Consider the following 23,874-nt stretch of genomic DNA (forward strand, 5'->3'; position numbering starts at 1 on the left):
AGACCCAGAAGTCCCAAGATAACCTTCACAGACAACCCATATACAGGCAGTTTATTTTTCTCTGCTGCCTGTGACTGCCAGATGCAGCCTGCTGCCAGCCAGGAGAAGAAACCAAGAGCTTGGGAGCCCAGACTTCCTGCACCAGGGTACAAAGATCTGTGTAATCTGCTGCCAGTGGGCATTTTTTCCTCTCTGTGTAGAAGTGAACACATTTACACAAATTAAGTGAACAGGAAACTGCAGATTATTGGTTCAGAATTTGCTAATGCCCATGCAAAGGATAATGAAGATAAGAGTAGGGCTGATTTTTTGGTGCCTGTCTCATGTTTTAGTTATTTTTAGAAGACTCTGGCATTTTAGAAACCAGAGTTGTTACTGCTAATTGCTAGCACAGTTCTTACCAGCTTTACTTGTCTGCTTTTTCCCTGTTTTGGACTAGTATTTCATCCTACATAGAATTTTAGTTACCCAGCCCAAAGGGAGAAATCCAGTATGCCCAGTGAGCATTCAACAACCAGGTAGGTCACAAAATTTTAAAAAGTAGTAATAATAATTAAAAAAAAAAAAATCACCCTGGGACAACGCTCCCTAAGTGCTCATTATCAACATGGGCTCCTAATTTATGCCTAGCTGTTTTACATCAGTACTGAACTTCATGCCAAACTTTAGAATGATGACATCCAACAGAGATGGAATTTGTATGGGAAAGCACTAGGTTTTTATCCTGAAAGCCAAACAAGTAGCTGTTGCAATTCAGCTGTGGCCTGACTATTCCATTACCTCACTTAGTTTTAAAACAGTTCAAGTAAAACTATGTGGGACTGAGAGATCACAGAATACCATTTTTACCTGCAGGACTTCTTACTGAATACACTGATATTTCATAGGACAAACAATATAATCATTTCAACATAATTACGCTTTCAACATATTTACACTTAAAATTCTTTTTATCTCCAAGAGCTTTTTGAAAACTCTGAACTGACAGTGTCTTAGGAACAGTACAATGGAAGAAGGGAATAGTCTAGACAGGAACACTGGAACACAAATTGCTTCTCAGATGAAGAATATCACCTGATCTTTGATTTCTACTGGATGATACAGGCCCTTGGCTTTTAAGATCTCCTCTGAAAGCCTTCCCTTACAGGCAATACATACACCTCCCTAGGAAGAAGAAAAGGAAGAGCTGAACCTTAAAGAAACTATATATGTAGACATAAGATTAACTTTGGTGGTTCAAAGCCAGCGTTGAGGTGTCCAATCATCATCTTCCAAAATTTGTCTTGGAGGAAAGCAAGCATGGATACCCAAGAGCAGGAAAACTAAATAGCTTCCCAAATGGCATACTGCAAATCTCAGCATTTTTGCTCACATTTTGTCTGGCTCTCCTCTTCGTAATAAATCAAGGAGAGTCCATGCATTTCATGTATACCCTGGCAAAATGGAGTCTGCAAAACTTTCAAAGTCAGGGATACAGAATTGAGCTATGTACCTAAATCAAAATTGCACTGGATATACAGACAAGCCCCATGAACTTCAATGGCCACAGCTCAGCCTCCAGCCTACCTGTTTACTGTGTTTGGTAACAAGGGATAACTCCACACGTTTTGAGCCAAGGCTGTTCAGAACCTGTGCTTTGTTGCATGCTGGAGTTGTGATATTTTACTTAATAAACATCACTGCCTTTGGATTACTGTGAAAACCAAGCCAACTATTTCATACAACGCACACATGGGTACTGAATATAAAACTCAGTCGTAGCTGTGAGCATAATGTGGCCCGAGAGCCTTGAAAGCACCTTCACAGACCTGAGAGCAGCTTATCCCATGAACACAGATGACAAGCACCACCTTGCATTAATTAGAGCACTGACTGCCCAGCTTTGCTAAAAAAAAAAAAAAAAAATCACAAAAAAAAAAAACAACAGAAAAAGAGAGAAAAGAAGAAGGTTGTTTTTCTGGGTGACCTTGAACAACACGGGTTTTGGCAAGGGTGGGAGAACACCAAGGGGACAGCATGCGAGCCAGCTTCCACTTCTGCTTCATTTCACTTTGAGACAATGTTTGGTTAGTTTGGATAAGAAACATCAGCTCTGTTTACCACTAGCGGAGCTAAAGGCTTTTACAATGCATTGCGAGTGCCATCTGCAGGCTGAAATATGTACTGGTGGGTGTTCACAACACAAAAATGCAGATAAACATGACAGATCTTAACAACGCATGTAATGGAAAAGCTCATAAATGCAGTGTCTTTGAGATCAGTCAAATCACAAAGCGAGTGGGATTAACAGAGCTCCTTCCCCCATATCTCAGTATCTTTCATAAATCTGCACCACCACAAATGCAGCGATGCTCCTTGTGAGCAGAGGAGGATGTTAAGGCCTCCCTAACCACCAATTGCTGGCAATGCCAGAAGGAACAAGAATGATCTGTGGCCCCTCTCTTCACATACAGAAAACAGGAGAAGGGTTTCCAAAACATGCAGCTCAACTCAATAGTGCTGAAGTGCTGGGAGTTTTTGGAAACACAAGCCAGTTAACAGAATCTTCCAATCTGAAGGCACACCGGTTTTCAGGATAAAAGCCCTGAATAAGGGAAGGTTAGAGAGTCTAAAATGAAATTATATTTCGATTTACAGCCATAACTGGCTGAATGATGGTTATTCGATTTATACAACGTAATTCCAGACAAGCAGAGAGGCTGTCAGTGCAGGAACATTGCAGCTACATCCACAAAGTGGTATTTCTTTGGTGGTATCTTGATACCTACCTCATTGATAATGCCCGACTGCTAAATTTCACTGTGTGGTAGGCACCGTGCCTAACGTTGGCATTTTCAGGGTGGCAGCCTGAGAACAGTATCAACACTGGCTGAGAAAGCGTCGCAGGTATATACAAGAGAACAACCTCCCTCCCAGGAGCTCAGGCTTTTGAATCCAAATTCAAACATTTGCCATCTGTGCGTTCCATGTAGAATAAATACAGCCAGAAAAATTGCAAGAGCATTGTCTAAACAGCAGTTATGAGAGAACGGGACCCCAAATTATATTTCCTATTGCCCATAATGCAGTGCTCTAAAATCACTGACATTTTCTGGGCACAGCTGTATGCAGGAATGTGATCTATCTGGGCCATGCCTGCTTGGATCATTATGTCCAGATTTATAGATCTGTGCGGTTTCTAATCAGACATAGAGGGAGCACGTTCCACCTCTCAATCTAGTGCTTTGGCAGGTCAGTCAATCAGAGCATTTCTCATGACAGCAATCCCAGATACACTACTTTTCTTCACATGCAGTTAGGCAGCATTCAGAATATCAAGAAAACTCATGAAAATTGCTTCTAGTCTGACCTTTGCAAATGTTTGCCTGAAACAGTAGGAGATAAGAACAAATATATTAGAGACAAAATAAAATAGATTTCAGAGAATAAATTCATACTGTATGGCAGGCTAAGTGTCTTTTTCAGAGAATTTGCCAGTAGCAAATACTGTTGCTTATACTGTCAACCTCACCAGGTATGTCAGTACTACACTTTTTATTTTTTAAGAAAAATAAGCACAACTCTTTTTATTGTCATTAATGCCAATAATTAAAATGCTGATAAGGGAAATGGGCAAACTCATCAGTTTGTTTCAGGATCTTAGCACATGTGCTTTATTATATGGCTATATTGGAGATAAGTGGTGCCAGTTATCCACGGCAAAGATATTCGCTATCTTGAGAAAAATGACAAATAATTAAACTTAAGTTAGAATTAATTGCCAACTCTAAGGAGTTAAGCATCAAGAAGGGAATTAGGAAGAATAAAAACTGGTCTTAATCAGAGTGGGGAAGAGATTTATCCCCCAACCACAAAATCGACCTCACTAGAAGCTTCTGCAGGAGAACTCCAGGTGTGATAAATTTATGGCCTCCTCTCTTACCCTCAACTATTATTCTTTCCAAAGCAAAGCATTATATTGTCAAGTCCCTGACCTTGGATAAAGCCTGAGATGTCTTTCAGTTCCCCTCAGCGCATGTCCCCATGTCCATTTGCCAACACCACATTCCAGTGTCACACTACAGACGGGCCTCATAAATTAGCAGTGGTATTCTGGTGTGAATGCACCAGAGGAAACTATTCCTGTCAAAGCTGGGGGTAAGTAACTAGGTTCAACTTGTATCAGTTATTTATAATTAGGAGGCACCGTAAACTTCATACTCAGAGTGCAGAACTGATCATGACTGTTCACAGTTGTCCAGGCAAAGCAATGGGATGCTCATCGATGACATCACATAAGATGTTAAGGAATCAGATTCAGAGAAACCTAAGAGATTGGTTCCTAGTTAGTTCTAGGGGACCCATTAGCTCCCATGCAAACTGTACTTTTCTCCTTCCCCTCAATCCTCCCCCCAAATATCCACTTCCATTTGAACACATGTAGTCATCCCGTGAACTGGATTCATACAACCTTTGCTCTGGATTTGACCTTGTGAAGTGAATGGAAACGTGTCTACAGTTGTCACAGACAGACATGCCAAAGTAGTATAGGAGGAGGGGTTAGAAGAGCCAAAAAAGTGTTAAGTGAAATAATTCTATTCTGACCTACAGATGTGCAGCTTGCATGCACAGGTACTAGGGGAAGGTTCCTAAACCCAGATGAGGGGATGTATCTCTAAATAACATCATCCCGTGGAGCAAACCTTAAGTGAGCTGTTGTTTCCATGTGCAGACAGTTACACAGCTTGCTCTCATCACTATTGTCAAGACCATGTTATTTTTCTGTCTTTCCTCACCTGTTCTTAATTTGTTTCCTACATCTCCAGTGAGCTACTACTTAGAGGAGGTAAAAAAGAAAAAGTTAACTGTGATCCAGAAATGTGAGATGTAACAGGAATTACGAAGCTAATATATCATAGGGAAGGGAGACTGAGAAAATATTAATGCCACAAAGGACAATAAATCACCTAGTTTCAGCTCCCATACATTACATGATTTTAATTTTCATTTGTTACCCCACTACAACATCCAGTAACAGCTGACCCAAGCACATCATCTGGAAAGGCACCTAATGCTGATTCCAGGATGAAACCTCCCACTAACTTGTACTTTTGGATGAGGCCCTGTAGAACTGTGGCTTGCCACCTCCAGCCTAAGGTCCATTTTAATAAATCTGAAAAAGGTAACTCTAGAAATTCAAGCCTATTGCCAGAAGGCTGAAATCCACAGGAGGTCCCTTGAAATTTTAGAGACCCACCATCTAGAATTGCTGCTTTCAGGGTGTGTGATTTGCCAATGGTATGCAAAGACATCCCATCAGAGCTGAAAGGTAACACTGAAGTTCACTAGCAAGCCAAGCAATACAGTATTCCATCAAGAGCTGAACATCTAATTAGAAGAAGGATGTTGGCAAATTGAATGGACCCAAAGACATAGGTAACAACAGAGGTTTAAGGGATTGGTTAACAAGAACATGCTAGGACAATTAAATATGCTTAACATGGTTAAGAGGCACATAGGAGAATACACTTTAACATTCTACAGGTATTTCAGGGTTGTTAATTCATCTATTTCTTTGCCATTTATCTCCTTAAGGGAGATAAATAAGACTAAAGGGATATAAAACAAAGGGGGAGGCAGAGACTGAGAGAAATATAAATTGAATATGAGGAAGAAGAAAATAATAATATCTAGATAGTAGCTGCCATCAGGCAGTGAAATAGTTTCCCTGAGGGCAAAGTGAAAGAAAGATGTCCCTGTTGCTGGAAACATCTTAAACTAAATTGGCCAACACAAAGAAAAGGTACTACAGGAAAAACAGAACCAAAGTCTAATACTTTTTTGTCTTATGCCACAGTGAAATATTTGAGTTATAACCTGCCTTGTATGCACCAGGAAGACAAAGCATTTAATCTACATAAAGTAGAATGTATCAATCAGGATTTTATCTGAAATACCCAAAGCAGAAGTACCTTTACAGAAGATCAATTTCTGATAGAGGATGCTTCAAAGCTAAAACAAAAAGATGTAACATGATCTGTCATGAGATCTGAGACTGGATAATTTCTGTCCATAGGATTTTATTTTTATTTTAAAGAAAAAAAAAAGTGCAAGCCATCTAGTCCCTGGAAGAACTTACCAAAGGTTCTCTTTCTTTTAAATTTTATAAATAAAGAAAGGGTAGATGTTTAAACATCTACTATGACCATGCTTCGAGGAAAAGTTATAAGCTTTTAGGTGGAAGCTTTTGGCTTCATACCAAGATTCCTGGACAAGCTTTGCTTACACTGTGCTATGAGGAAAATGATGATGATGATAATAATAATGTCTACCTGTAATGATTGTTTCTTACTCTAAAGCAAACAAAAAACCCTTCCACACAATACCCTGTACTCTTGGAAACAGCGGAAGGGTGGTTGTCCTTACTGCAAACACACTCTAGCGTTTCCTTTGCTTCTTTACCAGCTGCTGCTTTCCACCTTATTCTCAAAGTCTTCAGTTTCCACTGCAGCAGTTACTATTGATTTTTCTATCACTGTCACTCATAACCATCCTCCTCTATGTCCCAACACTTTACATTAATGTCCTGTAAACTTCTTGCAATTTCTCACAGGCTTTGAGACCTCCCTCTGACCCAATGCAGTGATTCACTGATTGTAAGTCTGCTGCTGCCATGCTCTTGCAGTGGGCGTTCTAACTTTTAAACCTGGGAGACAGCATCCTGGTCAGCTTTAAACATTTGAAGAGAGCAGTGTGAATATAGAGGGCCCCCAAACAGCAGTAGGGTTTTGGTTTTTTTTTGATGTGCAAGAGGAGTAACAAAAAAATCAAGCCAGAAAGCAGAATTCTCTGACTCAGACTCTTACCTGTGCTACCTCTTCAAAATCGTCATGTCTTTTCTGCAGTGCACGTGCCCTGTGTAGAGACTTCCCCACTCCTGTATGCTTACTCAGAAAGGCTTCCCCGTGATTTTCAATCCAGTCCAGCACCTGCCAGAAAAGAACAACATCCAATTACCTCTCTTGTCTCAGCAGCACCAAGAAATTCTCAGGGCAAGGATAAAACAGCTGCAGAGGTATTGCTTTGTGCTTGCTATGGCTAAACACATGCAGATCTGTCAAAGTCCATTCCAACTGGATAGAAGATAAATGTCTATAGATGTTACTGGTAAATAGGATTATTGGATTTTTACTATTCAATTTATTTTAAAGTGTAGCTTAGTTATTTGAGCCTGGCAGATATTAAATATTTACATTCACATAAATAAATTTTGGGAACAGGAATCAGAAATCTGGAATCTTTTACAACAAGAACCCTCCTCTTAAGAGCTCCTGTGTAAACTGAAAAACAGTGATAGCTGATTTCACATAAACAGCAGATTTCAATGGGAAACTTATTAAATTAATCCAAAAGCATGGTGGAGGAATAAGTTAAAATGTATTTTGATGTGGTGAGAAAGCATTAGCAGAGTAACTAGAATGAAAAGGTTAAGAATCCTTCACTGCAGGGCATAAAACATTGACCATATGCACCTTCCAAGTCTTTCAGGTTTTCAGTTCCAAATATAACTGATCCTTATGCAAAAGTAAAGTGGCAAATCTGATATTCTAAGAGTTTAAGAGGATTTTCTTTTAAAAATAGATCACCTGTATGACCACCATCCATTTGGAGCTACTTCTCACAATAACACTGGCACTAAAATTTAGATCAAATCTGTTCAGGCTGTACTACAAGCTGGAAAAAAAATTGAACTTGACAATATGAGCTTGGGAAATTTCAGGATGTGATCTCCACCCTTCTACATCTCTTTCTAAAGATATGCAGAAGCTAAGAGAATAAATAGTACTAGATCAGTACTGGTATTTGTGTAAGTAGCTAGGAATTCATTCAGCAAGGAGCCCTGCACTCCCAGAGAGTCATTGATCCTCACTGCTACTGATGCTAATGGACTAGCAAAGAGCAGCTGCTATTTCTGTCACACGGAAGGGAGAAGACACCGCAAGCATCCCCGGATAGTGATACTACCACAGCGTGCTGCACCTGCAGACGGCCTCAGAGCTGCATCCTTTCTTTGTGCAGCGCTGCAGCAATCTGGGCCCCAGCGATGCTGTGCAGGGGCTGCAGGGTGCCTTGCAACTCAGGGCAGCTTCGCCTGAGAAGGGCTCAGGTGCCAGGGCACAGAACCGGGGCAGGAGAGAGCGGTTGTGTGAGGAGCCACTTGTCTTATGTGGGGCTAATAAACGAGCAGATATTATTGACTAAGCCTAGAAACCTAAGACTGGAAAAATGGAAGATGTGATTATTTTTTTATTTCAGGCAAGTAAAGCTGTTTCATGGCTTGGTTGTACAGAATCTAAACCGCCTGGCCTTTGAGTCTTTTCTGCACTGTAGAACCCAAGCATATTTTTATAAGAAATTCCAAGTACAAACAAAGCTTTATACACATATACGTATTTTCCAACCCTATTTCTTTGCTGGAAAAAAGCATTTTTTAAATTAATATTTTGTGCTTACAAGGTATTTTTCATCCACAGAGTATAAATCATTTCACAACCTGAGTTATCAAAGCACTTTATGTCCTACCGGGACAACATGTATTTGGCATAAGTGTCACTGTGGGGATGAGGAAGCAGGACCAGGTGTGCTGGTATTTCAGTCATTGCGTCCTGCTTCCCTCTCTTTGATCAATTCATCTCCCATTTGCTCTGGGTAGAGAAACCCAAATACATTCCTTCAAACTGACAGCCATGTGCCAGCTGGTCTGCTGAGAGCTTTTCTGCAATATACTCCTGACCAGGGATCTGTATATAACTTGTAATATCATTAATTATTGGAGGGTAGCCTTCTAGCATTTGTGTCATTAGCAGTCTGTAAATAATTCCATCAGCACCCACTTTCCTCTTGGCAGGAGTTTTCAACTTATCTATTAAAAATGGAACCAGATCAAAAAGAAATTTTGAAAAAAATCTCATCTAATGAGGCCTCATTTTAAAAATATTATTTTAAATGGCAAATGGCTTTAATTCAAACAATATTTCATATTAAGTTAGTATGCAGTATGTGTTTTCTATTTATTAATATTTCATAGCCACTTGCTATAATTCTACAGCAAACTATTCTAGTAACTTTTTCATGCTTATAGTATTAAAGTAGTAATCACATAATAACAACATTTTTATCCCAACCAATGTTACATTGGGATGCTTTAGTCACTGTTAGATGACTGTTGACAGAGATTGCCACTTTTATTTCATAAATGGATGTTTTGTTACACACTTCAATTCAGAACAAGAAATACAACATATGACGCCCACTTTAAAGAAAGATGGAAAAAAAGTCAGTGATTCTAGGTGAGAGTACTGGGAACAATATGGACACTTCAGTCTCAACAAAAACCAAACCAACAAAGTGCTAGAACATTAATCCATAGGGAATAAACCTTTGTTCTAGGACTCATCCAAGAGCCAGCAACTCCTGCAGCAAAGTCTCATGTTGCATTCGGGCAGTTATTCCATCCTGCCTGACACAGAAGGGCACCATATGGCGATTCACCAAATCCTTCCTGTAACATGAAAGCTTCCCTCTGAAGTACTATACTATACAGGTATTGATTAGGTTTCCAAACCCTTTAGTTTATAAGATTAGATTAAAAATACTCCTTAAAGGTGACAAAATTGTACATCCAATTAATAAATCAACACTACGTGAGCATGCAAGAATAAAAAAAAATAAAATCTATAAGCCATCCAATAAAGGCACTGGCTGTAACATCCTGTTTGACCACCTCTTTCCTATGTCATTTCTCTGCTTAGAGTGCCATGTCTCAGATTTCACAGGCCCCATCTGCTCTTTACAAAGTTCTGGTTCAAATTGTTCCAAAAACTCTGTTTCTGCCATGATTCCCACAGGAAACAAATCACAACTTTTAAAATAATAACTTGCTTAACAGCATTTTCTGTGGCTCCGAAACCCATGTTATTTGACCACTCCAGTCCTCAGAGCATTTGTTTCACAGCCATTCTGTGAAATACATAAATGCTGTATTTTTATTTTGCATAGGGGGAGGGGAAAAATATATATTTTTTTTTTTTTTTTTTAGGAGATTAAGTGAATTACTGAGGTGTCCCAGGAAGTTGACAGAAGACAGGATGTTAGCATGACGCTCTGATAATCTGATAGCCTTAGCTATCAAAAACATCCTCAGCATTTATATGAGCAGCTAATATACTTTTCCTTATAAAAAACATTTGCCACCTAATAAGCTTACAGTAATTTGCAAACATGGACAAATAGCACATCTTTGTTTCCATCATACAAGGCACAGAAAGTTTGCACTAAATGAGGAGCTGAGGTATGGAATAACCGAGTGAGCAAAGCAACAGCAAGAACATAAATCTGGATGGATACAGAACACTTACTCCCCAGTGAAAACAACAAGAAATGTTAAGCAATTAGTCTACAGCAAATGCAGGCACAACTCTGAAAGGTCACAATAAAACCTGAAATCACCAGTACTTGTAAACATCTACCTGACAGCATGTTTGGAGACATTCTCCCTTACACTGAAGAAAGGAAATGTCTTTAGAACTAGCATAACTGCAATAATTCAAGATAAACATTAACATTTTAACTGAGAGCATGGACTGTATAACTTACTCTACTGCCGAAAATTAACATCCTGAGATATAGTTAGCCATTGAAGGTACAGGGGCTTCGTTCAAATAATTTAATTACTCCTTAAAAACATAAACTGCTTGGAGATGCTGTTAAAAAATGCAGTTAAGAGTGTTTTCCAAATTACATCTTCAAATTTCCTAATTTTCCTTTATTACCAAGCTATTTTTCCTTAAAACAGCTAGAAAAAGGCTGTAGTTTATGAATTCTTTGAGATGAAAATACCGTGCTACAGATAGATCCATCATCTGAGGTTTTTCTCGAAACAAAATATATTTTTTAATTCCAGTATATGTCAATTCTCTTCAGTATGCATTTGCTACTCTAATTCCACTAGTTTGAAAGCTGCTTGGGACAGGGGCCGGAACCTGCCTCCTGCATTGCAGCTCCTAGCACAGTAAAGCCTGATCCTGCATGACTGCAATTTAAATACAGGCTAACCACCGCATGGCCACACTTCCCACATAGCACAGCATTTTCCAATGCAGGCTGCTGTCCATCAGATAATACTACATTAACAAAATCAGAGCTGAGTTCAAACTTCAAGGCACATCTCCAGGTATGAGTAAAACTGCCCCTGGAATTGCCTAGGAAACTTTATAACTTGCAGGCATCTTCTGAAAGGACCGGAGGGTAATAAAGCCTTGGTATTTTACCTTCACTTGTGGCAAATTCCCATCCTACACCTTACTGACCCAACCACTATTGGCGAGTTGATCGGGCTAGCTGATTCTGCTGTTCCTCCACCCAGTCCCATAACAGCCCTTCCACAGGAGGAAATAAGCAAGCCTCTCCATTTACTATGATGGTGGCTTGCATGGGACTCCAGAAAGTGTGCATGTGAGACTAGGAGGGCAGAAGGAGGCACTCTTTCTTTTCTGGATGGAGATTCATAATTCCGTGTTTACTTCCCAGCTAGTAAAAGTTTATAAAGCATCAGGCTCAAAAGCATGAAATATTTGCTAGGAGCTAGTTAGTAGGAGAACATAAACGGAATGCTCAGGAAGCACATCCGATGTCAGTAGCGTTTATTGGCAGGAATGATGCAGGATACACACACGTTAAAAAGAAGATGTGGATATCTCTTTTTTATTTCACCTAGTTTAAGATCAAAAGTGGTAGGAGCATTATTTTCTATCATGATATGCATGTAAGTCTCCTCCCCAGGGGCACAATTACACACCCAACAAAATAAGCAGCAAACCCAGGTCACCAAGAAAATTAAATAAAACTCCAGTGCAATTACAGCAGGCTGAAAGCACTAGCTATTACAGTCATTATATGGCTGGATAACCACAAGATTCAAAACGCTACCTGGAGGAAGAATAGCCATAACTGTCCCTTTTGAACAATCTGTGTAACCGCAAAAAGAATAATAGTTGCAATTCAGACGGGTTTCGTCTGAGCCCAGCATTAGGAAGCAGGTGCTTAGAACAGAAATGCTTCCAGAGGCCTCTCCACACTCCCTTTTGCTGATGATCGAGCTCTTGCCTATGGGAAGTCTAAGACCTATGGCACGCCTAAACTGGCAAAATAAATACCACGCAGGTGAAGTCATGAGAAAACATATTTGAGAGTCCATTTGCAGGGAATGGTGATAGTTTGTATGGGACAAGGTAGGAAAACACAGGAAGAAAGAAATGGAAGACTGGTTTTAAAGGAAAAAGGTTGAAGAAGCAATCAGACAATAATTAAGCAAAGTTCCAGGATGGTAATTGCTCTTTCTCTACGGCAATTTGTATGATGGGAATTTGGCAAGATGATTGCATTAGTGCAGTTAAGGTCAATTCTTTTAATAGCTTAAAAAGTTAATTTGATTTTTAAATTAAAAAAGAAGAAAGCAATGGGCACTATTTTTAAAGGGCAGAGTTTTCAATGTAGCTTTTTGAAAAACAAGTCTCTTTCTGTAGGTATCTTCCCTAATCAGTAAATGTGAAAATTAAGAAGTACCTCATAACTTCATCTGACTTTAAATCAAAATCAACTTGGGAACCAACTCTTGGGAAATCTCCTTGGGAACTCAACCAAGTCCCCATGCTCTGCTCCCATTTTACATTAATATAAAATGTGAAAAGAGTAATAAATTAATTCCTTTAAGGACCCATATATGTTGTTGAAGTTAGTTGAAAAACTTCTACATTTTCGTATCTTTAAAATTGTACTTCTTTTAGCAGCAATGAAGGAAGATGAAATGAGAATGACTTGGAGAGAACGCAGAGGCTTGCTCAAATATACCATCACTGAATCCTGCCCTTGTCCTACAGGAATGAGACAAGAAGTGTAAGCTGGTGATTAAACCAGCATTAATAAGACGCAGCGTGTTGCGTTAGCAGTGACGCGGCACCTCGGCTTCTGCATTTGACCCAGGCCCATGTTGAACAGTTTCATTTCTCCTGAGCGAGATGACCCATTGAAGTGCCGTGGCCAAGGGAATCATTAATCTTTGTTACTCTGAGATTCCAAGTTGTTGCCATAGTGGCTCTTAAGATCAGGCTACTCTGAAAACTGAAAATAAATTATACCATTTTATACTCTAAGCAGTTAAAAGGCAGATCTTGATCTCAAAATGGTACAAACCTGGCATAACTCAAAAAGGGCTAGATTAACACTTTGGTAAGTCTAGCAGAGTTGTAGTAAATGCCAGAGCAATTCCAGTGAATTACACCTAATCTATTCAGCTTTAAATAAGGCCCCATTTCAAATAGGTGCATAAGCATTGCCTAACTTTAAACACTTGGATAGAGCCTCCAAAATCTTCTAGGCTTGCGCCAGTGAAAGGAAGCCAAGCGGTATCAATCTGCCACTATGTGCACTTTACTGCTTGCTCTCGAGATACTATGGGCTAGAGTGTTGGTGTGGTACCAAGAATTCACATGGCACTTCAGAAATTGTGGTTTTATAGTCTTATCACCATTTCCACTCACAAGAATCAAACCTTATCTTTACCTTTTCTGTAGCTGCTATTATGAATGCTCAGTTACTCCAAGGCCTTACACGTCTGAAACCCCTATCCCAGAAACTCCCCCTTTGCTAACCATGCTGTTTGTAACCAGGAGGTGTAGTTAAAAGGTTCACGTTTCAGATTGTGCTTTCATAGATACTTTACATCCAAAGTTTATTGTAAACGTTTTGTTATACTGCACAGCAACAAAATCCGAACTTTTCTGTCAAAGCCCTTCAAAATTGCACAAGCCTAGTTGGTAACAATTGCTGGCTGAACTAGAATTCGCAGATGCAAGACAGAGAACCTCTTGGCAGAAGATAAGTCATTCATTTTCTTACAACAGAAGAACTCGAAGCTATACATCATATACACACTTATGAGCAACACAATTCAAAGTCGGTGTGCTCTCATACCCACAAAGAACTCCCTTCTTGGGAGGTAAAAGAAAAGGGCCTCTAAGCAATAAAAAGTGCACATTTGCCAGGGGGAGTGCTAAATCTCAGGTGGAGGTAGTAGCCAGTGTGGGATTGTCAACTTCTCTCCTTTGGAATTTCATCTGCTCCTTGATGACGTTGTTGACTTGGCTTGAATTGGCAGCCCAACCCCTGGCCTGTGACCAGGCTCTCCAGGAGAATTTGGTGTCAGCAGCAGCACCAGGGAAGACAGAACAAACACTGAGAATCAGCAGTAAAACAAAACAAAAAAAATCCCCCAAACTCCACAACAACTCAAAGAGACTTAATGAATCCTAATCCTCTTTAATGAATAAAATGCACACCGGGTCTGATTTAAATTAAAATACAGTTTCCTTGCTGTATTCAGAATCACTGCTGAAAATAGATTTCTTTTCCCTCCTATCCCTGGCCCTGTCACAGCAGGGTGATGTCAAGTAAAGGTCTAGCTGAGAAAATACACCAAAGTACAAAGGAACTTATCCTCTGGCTTTTCCTGCTATTATTAACGGTTTATAATAGAACCCAAAACAAAACTCAGACATTCTTATTTGTGGTTTTTGCCTCCTAATAAAAACTGAGTTCCCTTTTTCACTTCTTTCTTCATTATATTTTTAAGTTGGTGGCACAGTAAAGTATTTTAAAAAACAGTTTTTTGAAGAAGGGAATCACACCTCATGTTTAAACCGGAAACATCATCTTCAGCTTCTATGACATTATTTTTTCATTTCAGAGACATCTATATTTGGCTCTAAAACTCAGATCTTGTTCCCACTAAAATCCAAAGCAAAGTTTCAACTGACTTCAGTAAACATGGATCAAAGACCCCATGTTTGTAGAGTTAATAGGCAGGGGCTAGTTATGCATCCAGCAGAATCTGAGCCTCCGGACACATGCTGGAACACCATGTTCTATTTCCCATTTAGCAACTTTGGAACAAATGCAGTTCATATGACAGTATGTTACAAGCTGTATAGGTTAAGGCAGACAAGTCACGCCTAATTGTACAGATACAGCTCTGCTAATGCAGTTCAGTAGCTGTGGTAGGGAACAGCGCCTTACCCTGTTCACTCTTTGGTTAAGTGTGTCAAATTATGCAGGAGTTTTAAGAAATAAGCAAAAAGCAACAAGGACTTAATATCAAAAGTAGACTGGAATTTGAGTGATTTGGTTCAATGCTCAGCACTGCAGTTCAAATGACTCAACTTCCCTGCCTCCATTCTTATTTCTAAGATGGCATTAACCACACTTACAGTCAAAACAACCAAGCGTTGGGAGTAAAAGCTGAGCTGCCTTTTACTTTAAGTTTTTGCAGCCTCTAACAAAACATGGCTCCAAATTTGGTTGGGAATTCTAGGAATCTTTTTCCAGTACAGGAAGATTTCAAAATATCATAAATGGTAAACAACATCATGGCAGCTATACAAAAGTGAGCAGCCAATCCATTGAAAGGCAGGGCTTTAAAATCAGGTGTAAGCAGCTCCAAATACACTGTGGTATTAATGCATAATTGCTGAGCCTATAGCTATAAATCCTGAAATACCATAGCTTGACCCATCCATGTGGTGATGACTAATTCATCTTCAGAAAATAATATAACCAGCCAACCAAGTTCTTCAGTATGCAATTCAACTCAGATAGTCTGTCGTAAGAGTCACTTCTTTCAAATTGGCTTGAGACCTAACCAGTGTATCCCATTATCACCAACTAAGCAATCTGAGGGTTTGGGGTCGGGTTTTCTTTTGTTTTGGTGGTTTTTGTTGTTGGTTGGTTGTTTTTTTTTTTTAAAGATGATATGGAATTGAATGAAGAGAGCTACACTCATCAACACAGACTGAGGACTGGACAAGAAAGATCAATTTCGATTCCTCTGCAATCCTTTCTCAAGGATGATGTGTCTTAAAATGCTACATTAGACAACCTTCCCTGAAGTCAGTTAAGTTTGTCACCTCCATTTTGCCTTTCCTTTTCACCACAACTCCTCCATGTGGTATGTATGTACTCAGCTGTGCCTGGGTCTCTTTCAAAAGCCAGGGAACTAATGCAGCTGCTATAAAGTATGATATTTTTAATCACTCCCTGCTTTTCCCCTCTAATTGTAGTTATTCCAAATACCACCACATAATTAAAGAGGTCTTTTCAAAAAGAAAAAACATGCAGTCCCTTTTACCCTTGGAGGGAAAAGCAACCTTACAGACCTATCAGTATTTTGCTGTACAGTGCAACTAAATTAACGAGGAGAATTAAATGCAGAGCCAATTATAACATTTAAAAAACTTCCTTTATTCCCTTGTCTACATTCAACCAAAAAAAGAAGTCCCCATGAAATCAGATTGTAGGTGTTTTTATGAGCTTCCTCGACATTATGTGAAAGTTTCACCTCTGCACAATTTCTCATTTTAACAACAAATATCTAACCTCTGTAGTTAAAAAACCCACTAGTTTGCCAAAAGCAGAACAGTCATGGTTCTGTTCTTGGCAGCAAGAACAGCCTTGCAAAGCACAGCTGATAATAGTGAACACATCCGCATAAATTATACAACTGCTGAGACATGTGGGTCCACCACTTTAGAATAGCATCAGAAAAGTCCTCAAGATGCACAGATACATGCACATAGTCTTCAGACTCCTCACTGCTTCAGCACCCACAGATATCCTACAAGCCCATCTGGAAACAGGACTGTAGGAGTTTGTCCAGACAAGACATTCCATGCAGCAGGATTCTTATTCATCAACAGCTTCTGCGGTGGAAATCACTACAGAATAACAACTCCCCCTGGCTACCTCCTTCTTAGCAGCTTCTATTGCAAAAGTATTGAAAAAACAGTTAGCTGTGAAAAGGCTCCAAAGTTAACAGTATGACTAAACGAAGACATCCTAAAGATCTCCCACGGCAATGGCCCGAGCATCAACAAGATTGTTAACTGTTCAAGCAGCGTCTCAGAAGTTCATGGTGACTTGCTGATTCAGGCCTTAGCTTGCAGTAGCATTGCTCTTCCATTCCCCACCCCTCTCCAAGTGGTTTTACAATACTGTAGACCTGTACAATAGCCACAAATACTCTTGCCTGCTCCCAGACATGCCACCCTCCCATGGGCAACATGACTGCTCATGAGGTGTGCAGTCTCCCACACATCTGCTCCAGCCGAAGTCCTTCCTTTTTCACAGGCTTATATGGCAAAAATAACCTCATGTCTGCTTTTATGTACTTGTACAGATCTTCACATCTACAAACATACTATAAAGGTCTAAAACTGACACGCATTTGGAGAAGAGTGAGAATACGATGTGTTCTGGCCCCATCTGCCTTTATTCCACATAAAAAGAAGAGTTGATCCCAGCCAATGCGTGTCCTAGGGAGATGCACGGTTTAGTCATGCCTCTCTCTTGGGAACAGCACGTTCAATTCAGGGCCCTGGCAGAGTTGGCTGGGTGTAGGCTGGGCATTTTGAGAGCAGTACTTGCCCATCTCCTCTGGGCACTGGCCTAGGTCTCACAGCCCTAACCTTCTCCTTCACTAAATGCTGTCATCTAGGACGCAAGCTCTCCAAAAGGGAGTGGGAATACGTATCTCTCTAACCCTGAGAAAGAACTTCTTTCAACTTAAAATTGCTTTCTTTTGGTAAAGTTCCCATTCATCAAATGTATCCCACATATCTTTTGTTTTCTTGATTAAATGTTTTACTTGATAAAATTTGGCAACTGCCTCTCTAAAAACATTCCAAGTAAGGGAACAATAGACAGACAAATGAAGAACTAATGTTTCTTCCTTAATGCCTGGATTGTTACAAATGTTCCCAGAATATTGTTTATAAGGAAATTCAAAAAAACAAAGAAAAAATATCTTCAGGTTAAAAAACCTGTTGTATTCTTTAAATGCTGAATTTTATTTAGAGCAAGTTTCAAAGCTGTGTGTGGGTGGAGAAGCTATAAATAACCACATTTGTGCATGTTCCTTCTGTACTAGACAGAGAAAATGTGCTCTGCATCAGCATAGAAAGATGCTGCTGTGCTCTGCATGAGGCTTCTCAAGGCTGGCAGGTAGATTTTTTTCTTTTGCAGTTATGCTGCTGGTGTTGCTGTTTGTGAGTCTTGTCTCCAAAACTCAGGATTCATACCTAGCACTTAGCTGTAGTGTGATGAATCAGCAATGCAATTACTCAGAGCTGATCTTTTATCAATGGTAATATTCAGAAATACAGAAATATTTTCTTACCTGGGGCATATAGAAGATTTTGGTTGTCACTGTCCACGGCACTAGTTAGAACAGTGATTTTGCTGCTTCTGAGGCTTTCCTTTTGCTCCTTCTGAAGCTAATACACTTTCCCTAGGTCTCCAGTTCTTGTCCCACGTTTGTCCTTTCAGATCAGTTTTACAGGGCCCAACTGCTGGGTCAGTCAGGGCTGGGGCCATCTCCAGTCTTAGGTCTGGCTCCCCCCTACCTGGGCTGTTTGCTTGGGCATAATCAGAGTTTTCTGGAGAAACACCCCAGGTCTCTCACCGCTCAAGTGGATAGGAGGAACATTGTCCCAGGCAAAGGCAGCCTGAAAAACCTCTTTCATTTTCCACTATGGTTATTTCCACCACTTTAGCTTATGCTCTGGAGCTCCCAGGAAGAGAAATACCTGAGCACACTCAACATCTGACACAGCTTCTTCCTCACATGCACTGAAGTAGGGGATCTCTACAGCTCTTAAGCACCAACAGATGAAACACTATCCTAATTATGAGAAAGCTCTTATATGGTGAGTCAACAGTGTTTGGACTATGCTGTGACCATGTGCACCGGCAGCTTTTTTAACTCCTCAAATAATTATTTAGCATCTTGTGTTTCCTCCTACCTCTAGTAACTCTATTTTGCTTCTCTGGAATCAGACCAACAGAAAACCAGCATTTGCAGACCTGATAGTAAGTAGAGACACCTACAGGACCCAGCTGATTTAGATTTCTGTTTGGAAGCTCTGATTTAGACTTCTAAGGTGTTGACCTCCAGGTTGTTGTTACTAATGACAGCTATCATCACAGCTGTTTTTCATGTTTGGGAACATGGCAGCACTGCTATTTTTATGTTTGTGAGGAAGCACATTCTGATCCCATAGATAAATTTGTGCATTTGAAAGTATGGTCTTTTATGGCTTATGAAGTATTTTCCTTGCTTATGTTTGCTTATTTTTTTTTCTCAGTGGGACTGTCCAAAATGCAAAAGGCCCCCAGTACACAATACAGCAAGTACACAGGAGGGAAAAAAAAAGAATCTGCTTGAACTCTTTAGAAAAGCACATTATCCTCAAGTATGTAAATAGAGCAATTGGTTTTAACTCTGCCAGTGACAGATGCGCCTATGAGCTTCAAGAGAGGAAACAAAACAAAACTAACAGAGTGGATAAAGATTCATAAAAAAAAAAAAAGCAGTTCTTCACAATGCCAACCCTGATCTGGTTTATGGCCCCTTTCAGTGCCTCAGTTTCCCTACCTGTAAAACAAAGAAAAAAATCCACTGATAGATAAATGCCAGACTAAGATAAAGATATTGTTACTGCTACCATCACACGTTCAGTAGTAGCCACTAAACACTCAGCCACTAAACACTAAACCCTGGACACATTTACTATGTGTTTTTTTCACTTAAACTTCAGTTTGCAGTTGGGTAGGCAGCCACCTTGGGAAATACACTCCTTGTCTACTCTAGGAAAAGAGCAACCCACATGGTGGCTCCTAATTTCAGTGTTCTGGGTCACTGTCTGGGACCAGTACCACTGGACAAACCTGAGATTGCTCTCCTAATTTAGACACGAACTAAGACAGTACCATCTCCATTTTGATGGTATCAACCCACCTAAACTGTTACGAGTTTAAACAAGATTTTCAAAGGCAATTAACAATTAGAAAGGACCTATAAAGCAAGGATGAGCTTTACAACAGAGTAGTCTTTAAGGCAAGCACTATGCTCCAGGCCCATATAGGCACCCCCCACTGTGCTTGAGTTGTCTGCTCCACCACAGAATAAATGGCTGATTGACCAGGATATTAAATAAAGCGCTGCTTTAGGTTACTCTTGGGAGCAGATGATTTAATCATTGTGGTTTAACAAGGCTTAGAATCACAGCACACAGCAAAGACAGGTTTAGTAAGGGAACAAAACCCAACTGGGACAAATGGGTCTTGGTACATAGTCTCAGCCCAACAACAGAAAAACTCACCAGGATGGTACAACATGGCACTGCAGTCTTGAACACCCCTGCCAGGGTCAGAGCCCCTTGGGACCCAGCATCAGGCCAACACCTAGGAAAACATAACCTTTCCCCCATGGGGCTCCAACCTGATCTGAGACTTGAGGCAAAACATGGAAGTGCAAACCATGTGGGGAAGGAGAAGAAGGAAAACAGGAAAACAAGTGCCCTGAATGCCAGGAGTGGGTCTTCTCCAACACGGACTTTTCTGGGATCTCTTCTTTGTCTTTTAAATAAATAGCCTGGTGTCTCAAACATTTTATCTCCCAGTTTAAGATACTCCATGTGTCAGGCTGTGTGCAGGGAGAAAGGGATGCAGTGCAAGGCTGCGTTTGACCTCCTGGCAGGGCTACTCTGCCACTGGGTCCTGCCCAGGGATTCAAACCTGCACCACAGCATTTCTCCTGCTGTAGGGCTGCTGAAGCATCTCTTCTGCTTGCACTGCCTGTCTGTCAATCACTGCTCAGGCAAACTAGCTGCATGTGACACATGATGTCCCAAGGCAGAGAAGTCACAGCTCAGTACTGCAAATAAGTGGGGAAAGGGCTAAGCTGATGTGGTGTGTGAAGAGCTTTGCATGTAGCATACAGACCCATGCTGAGCTAGACGCTCAGTATGCAAGAGACAGCAGAGCTGAAATAAAAAGCCCAGGACGTTTGCATCCCTGTGTAATCTACCCATAAGTGTATGGATGGTTTCTTCTACATGTCACAGCAGAAGTGGATCCTGTGAGGGTTTTGAAGGGTGAAAGGCCAATGACCTTACAGTTTCACCAAAAGAGGACATGGAAATTGGCAATGAGAAGCTGTTTGTGTGGAGGCAAACAAATGGATGCTGAGCCCTGAGTCCCCTGGCAGACTAGTAGAGAACGCAGTAATATACTAGAATATATGTGCAAGCAGGACCAGATTTATGAAAAGCCCTTTCAGCAAGGAACAACCTTGAGCTGTCCGAGAGAGAAGAGGAGCTGCCAAAAGACTGCAGGAGTGAGAGTTATGGACACAGAGAGGGGCAGAAGTGGTTGGGGACTTCCTGTAGGAGCACCTTTTTAATGAAAAGTTCAGTTTGCCCCAAACTGAAGATTTCTGTGAAAAACTACTTTCTTTCTTTCTTACATTTTAATCCTAGCTTGGTGACTCCCAGAATACGGCATCCCCCTCATCCTGAACTTCCTTCTCTTCTGGTTTCCTGACATCTCATGCATTTGAAAACCTGAGGAGGTAAGCAAGCAGAAACAATACCCCAAAATACATGTTGATTGTTTAAAGTTACTTTTTGCTGGAGGGAGAGGGAAATTTAAAAACAAAACCAAAAAAAAGTTTCATTTTGTGGTTCCCTCCCCCCCTAACTGTTCCTCCTCTTTTGGGAAGGGAAGTGTCTCAAGGTCAGAATGTTTTGTATGTTGCTGAAACCAAAAATAAAAGTAATTTTCTCCATCCCTCAACACATGTCACAAAACAGAACATCAAAAAGGCAGGAAAGAAACAACAAGAACTATCAAAACAAAAGGAGGAGAAAGGTAAAAGACCAATGGACAGGCCTGAAATAAGTTTGTTTTGCATGTTTTCACATTTGAAGGACGTTTTTGTTAAAAGGGAACCATAGTGTAACATAAAGTTTATAGCTGTAATAGCATACAGGAGTTTGAGCCAACCAGCTCTGTCTAAATATGCCTGAAGGGTCACCCCAGCCTAGGCAATAGCTTCCAGAACCACAATCCAAAGATTACAACTTTAAAAAACAAGCAAGAAGCTTTGTGCAAGAGTTCCCTATGAGGAATATGAAACAAAAGAAGTTACTTAAAAGCCTCCTGTGAGCTAAAACACTGTGTTTAGTCCTAAATAGTGCACAACCTTTCTTCCAAGGACAGAAATACCAGAACTCTTCAGTCAAGTTGGTTAGGTAGGGCAGCTACCAAAACAAGGCACAGCCAACAGGAGACACTAACACAGCAAAGAGCTGCTGCAGAGCACAGTCATATGGAGCAGAGCTAGTAAAAGTAGTTTGTGGCATGGAGTAAGGTAGAGCTGCTAGAAGGAAGAGCTAGTGGGCATGGAGAAGAGCAGCTAGCAGAAACAGGTCATGGTGCCAGATCAGCTCAACCTAAATTGCACCTTGCTGCCCAGCAAGACATAATAATCTCAAATCATGAGTGCAATTCATTACCAGAGGGGGAAAGTAACCAGCTGGCTGAGCAGCTGCTCCATGGAGAAAAACACAGTGAAATTGTTATAGTTATACTTTACGAACTAGCTATCATTACCCTATTTGTTGTCTGGCTAGGTTTTTTCTCACTTTAATGAAAATACCTTTTGTTGGCCATCAGTCAAAAGCAATATGAAAGGGATTGATCCCTCTGAGTGACAGGCAGGATCATGAAAAAGCTGGGAGGCTATGTGAGGAGAGGAAAGATCAAGGGAAACAAATGGAATAGAGAAGAATTACTATTTTGGGCTCCTAAACCAATGCCTAAAATAGCATATTTATTTCTTAGCATAACAGACCTTTATTTAATTTTTAGATAGTCCCAATAAACCCTATAAGACCTTTACATAAGGGGTAAAACTGGAGTAGCAATAACTTTGAGGGTTTAGAGCAGGCATTTGTGAATCAGACATGCTAACATGAAGAATTCTAGTCATGAAGCTTTCAGTGACCTTTGGCAAGTCGCTCAACGTCAACCTTTTAGAAAACCCATAATCCTGAGACTAAAGAAACCACAATAAGCAAGAAGTACTACTGTTATCGTTACTTCTTAAAGTTACAGGGGACAAAGCTCTCTGGCATTCCAGCCTACATTTATTCAAAGACCTTATTTTTCTCCATGTTCTTGGTGACAAGTACTCATTCGAGGAACTGCTCTCAAAAAATATACACATTTCTGGAGAAAATTCTGCTTTATTTCTCTTCCTTCACCACTGCAGCCCTACTATTTTCGTAGGCCTAATCAGTAACAGACAAGCCTGACTTTCTCCTCCTTTGCCATGACAATAAGAACCAATGATGCATTTCAGAAACAAAATGCTACACATCATGTTTTCAAGGATGCTGACATGCAAACAATCCTGGGATAGAAATAGACAATGAGGATATGCTATATAAGGAGGATGATTCTGCTTAAGCATAACAGCAGATTTTAGCAGTTTGCCTAGGACCAACTTCCTTGCACTTTGCTGCAAAGCAAATCCTGGATCAGAAAGGCACTGAGTGGCCTGGCATGATGGCTACAGGTGCTCCACACCCCACAGGATTAGGCTCTTGCATCCTAATACATCTCACCCAACATTAGGTAATAAACTGAAGGTCTTGTCTGAAGAGCCTACCTTATCATCATTTCCCCAACAGTCAACAGTAAGAGAGGGAAGTATCCAGGGTACAAGTCAGATCTTAGATAGACTGAGTCACTCCCTGAAGACGCCAGTGTCTCTCTGTTGACTATAAAAGGAGACATTAGGAGGCATTAGGATCCTGACTTGGATGATTCAGTTACACTCCTAAAGAGAGGCAGGATAAATCCAGACCATGGATAGGCACCTATCTACAGAGAACTAACTGTATCTTTATATCACCCTCTCCATTTCTTTATACTATGAAT

The 23,874-nt window shown here is 40.4% G+C and overlaps 1 protein-coding gene across 5 annotated transcripts in view; it reads right to left on the bottom strand.

The window, feature by feature from the left end:
• Positions 1 to 23,874, bottom strand: part of KALRN (kalirin RhoGEF kinase) — a 519,314-nt gene that overhangs the window by 230,512 nt on the left and 264,928 nt on the right. For all 5 annotated transcript variants that reach the window (XM_075093010.1, XM_075093013.1, XM_075093012.1 and 2 more), the window contains exon 10: positions 6,846 to 6,968. In XM_075093010.1, the coding sequence (XP_074949111.1) occupies positions 6,846 to 6,968 (123 nt within the window). The remainder of the gene's footprint in view (positions 1 to 6,845; positions 6,969 to 23,874) is intronic.

Source organism: Phalacrocorax aristotelis, chromosome 5 (assembly GCF_949628215.1).
Source record: "Phalacrocorax aristotelis chromosome 5, bGulAri2.1, whole genome shotgun sequence".
Lineage (NCBI taxonomy): Eukaryota > Metazoa > Chordata > Aves > Suliformes > Phalacrocoracidae > Phalacrocorax > Phalacrocorax aristotelis.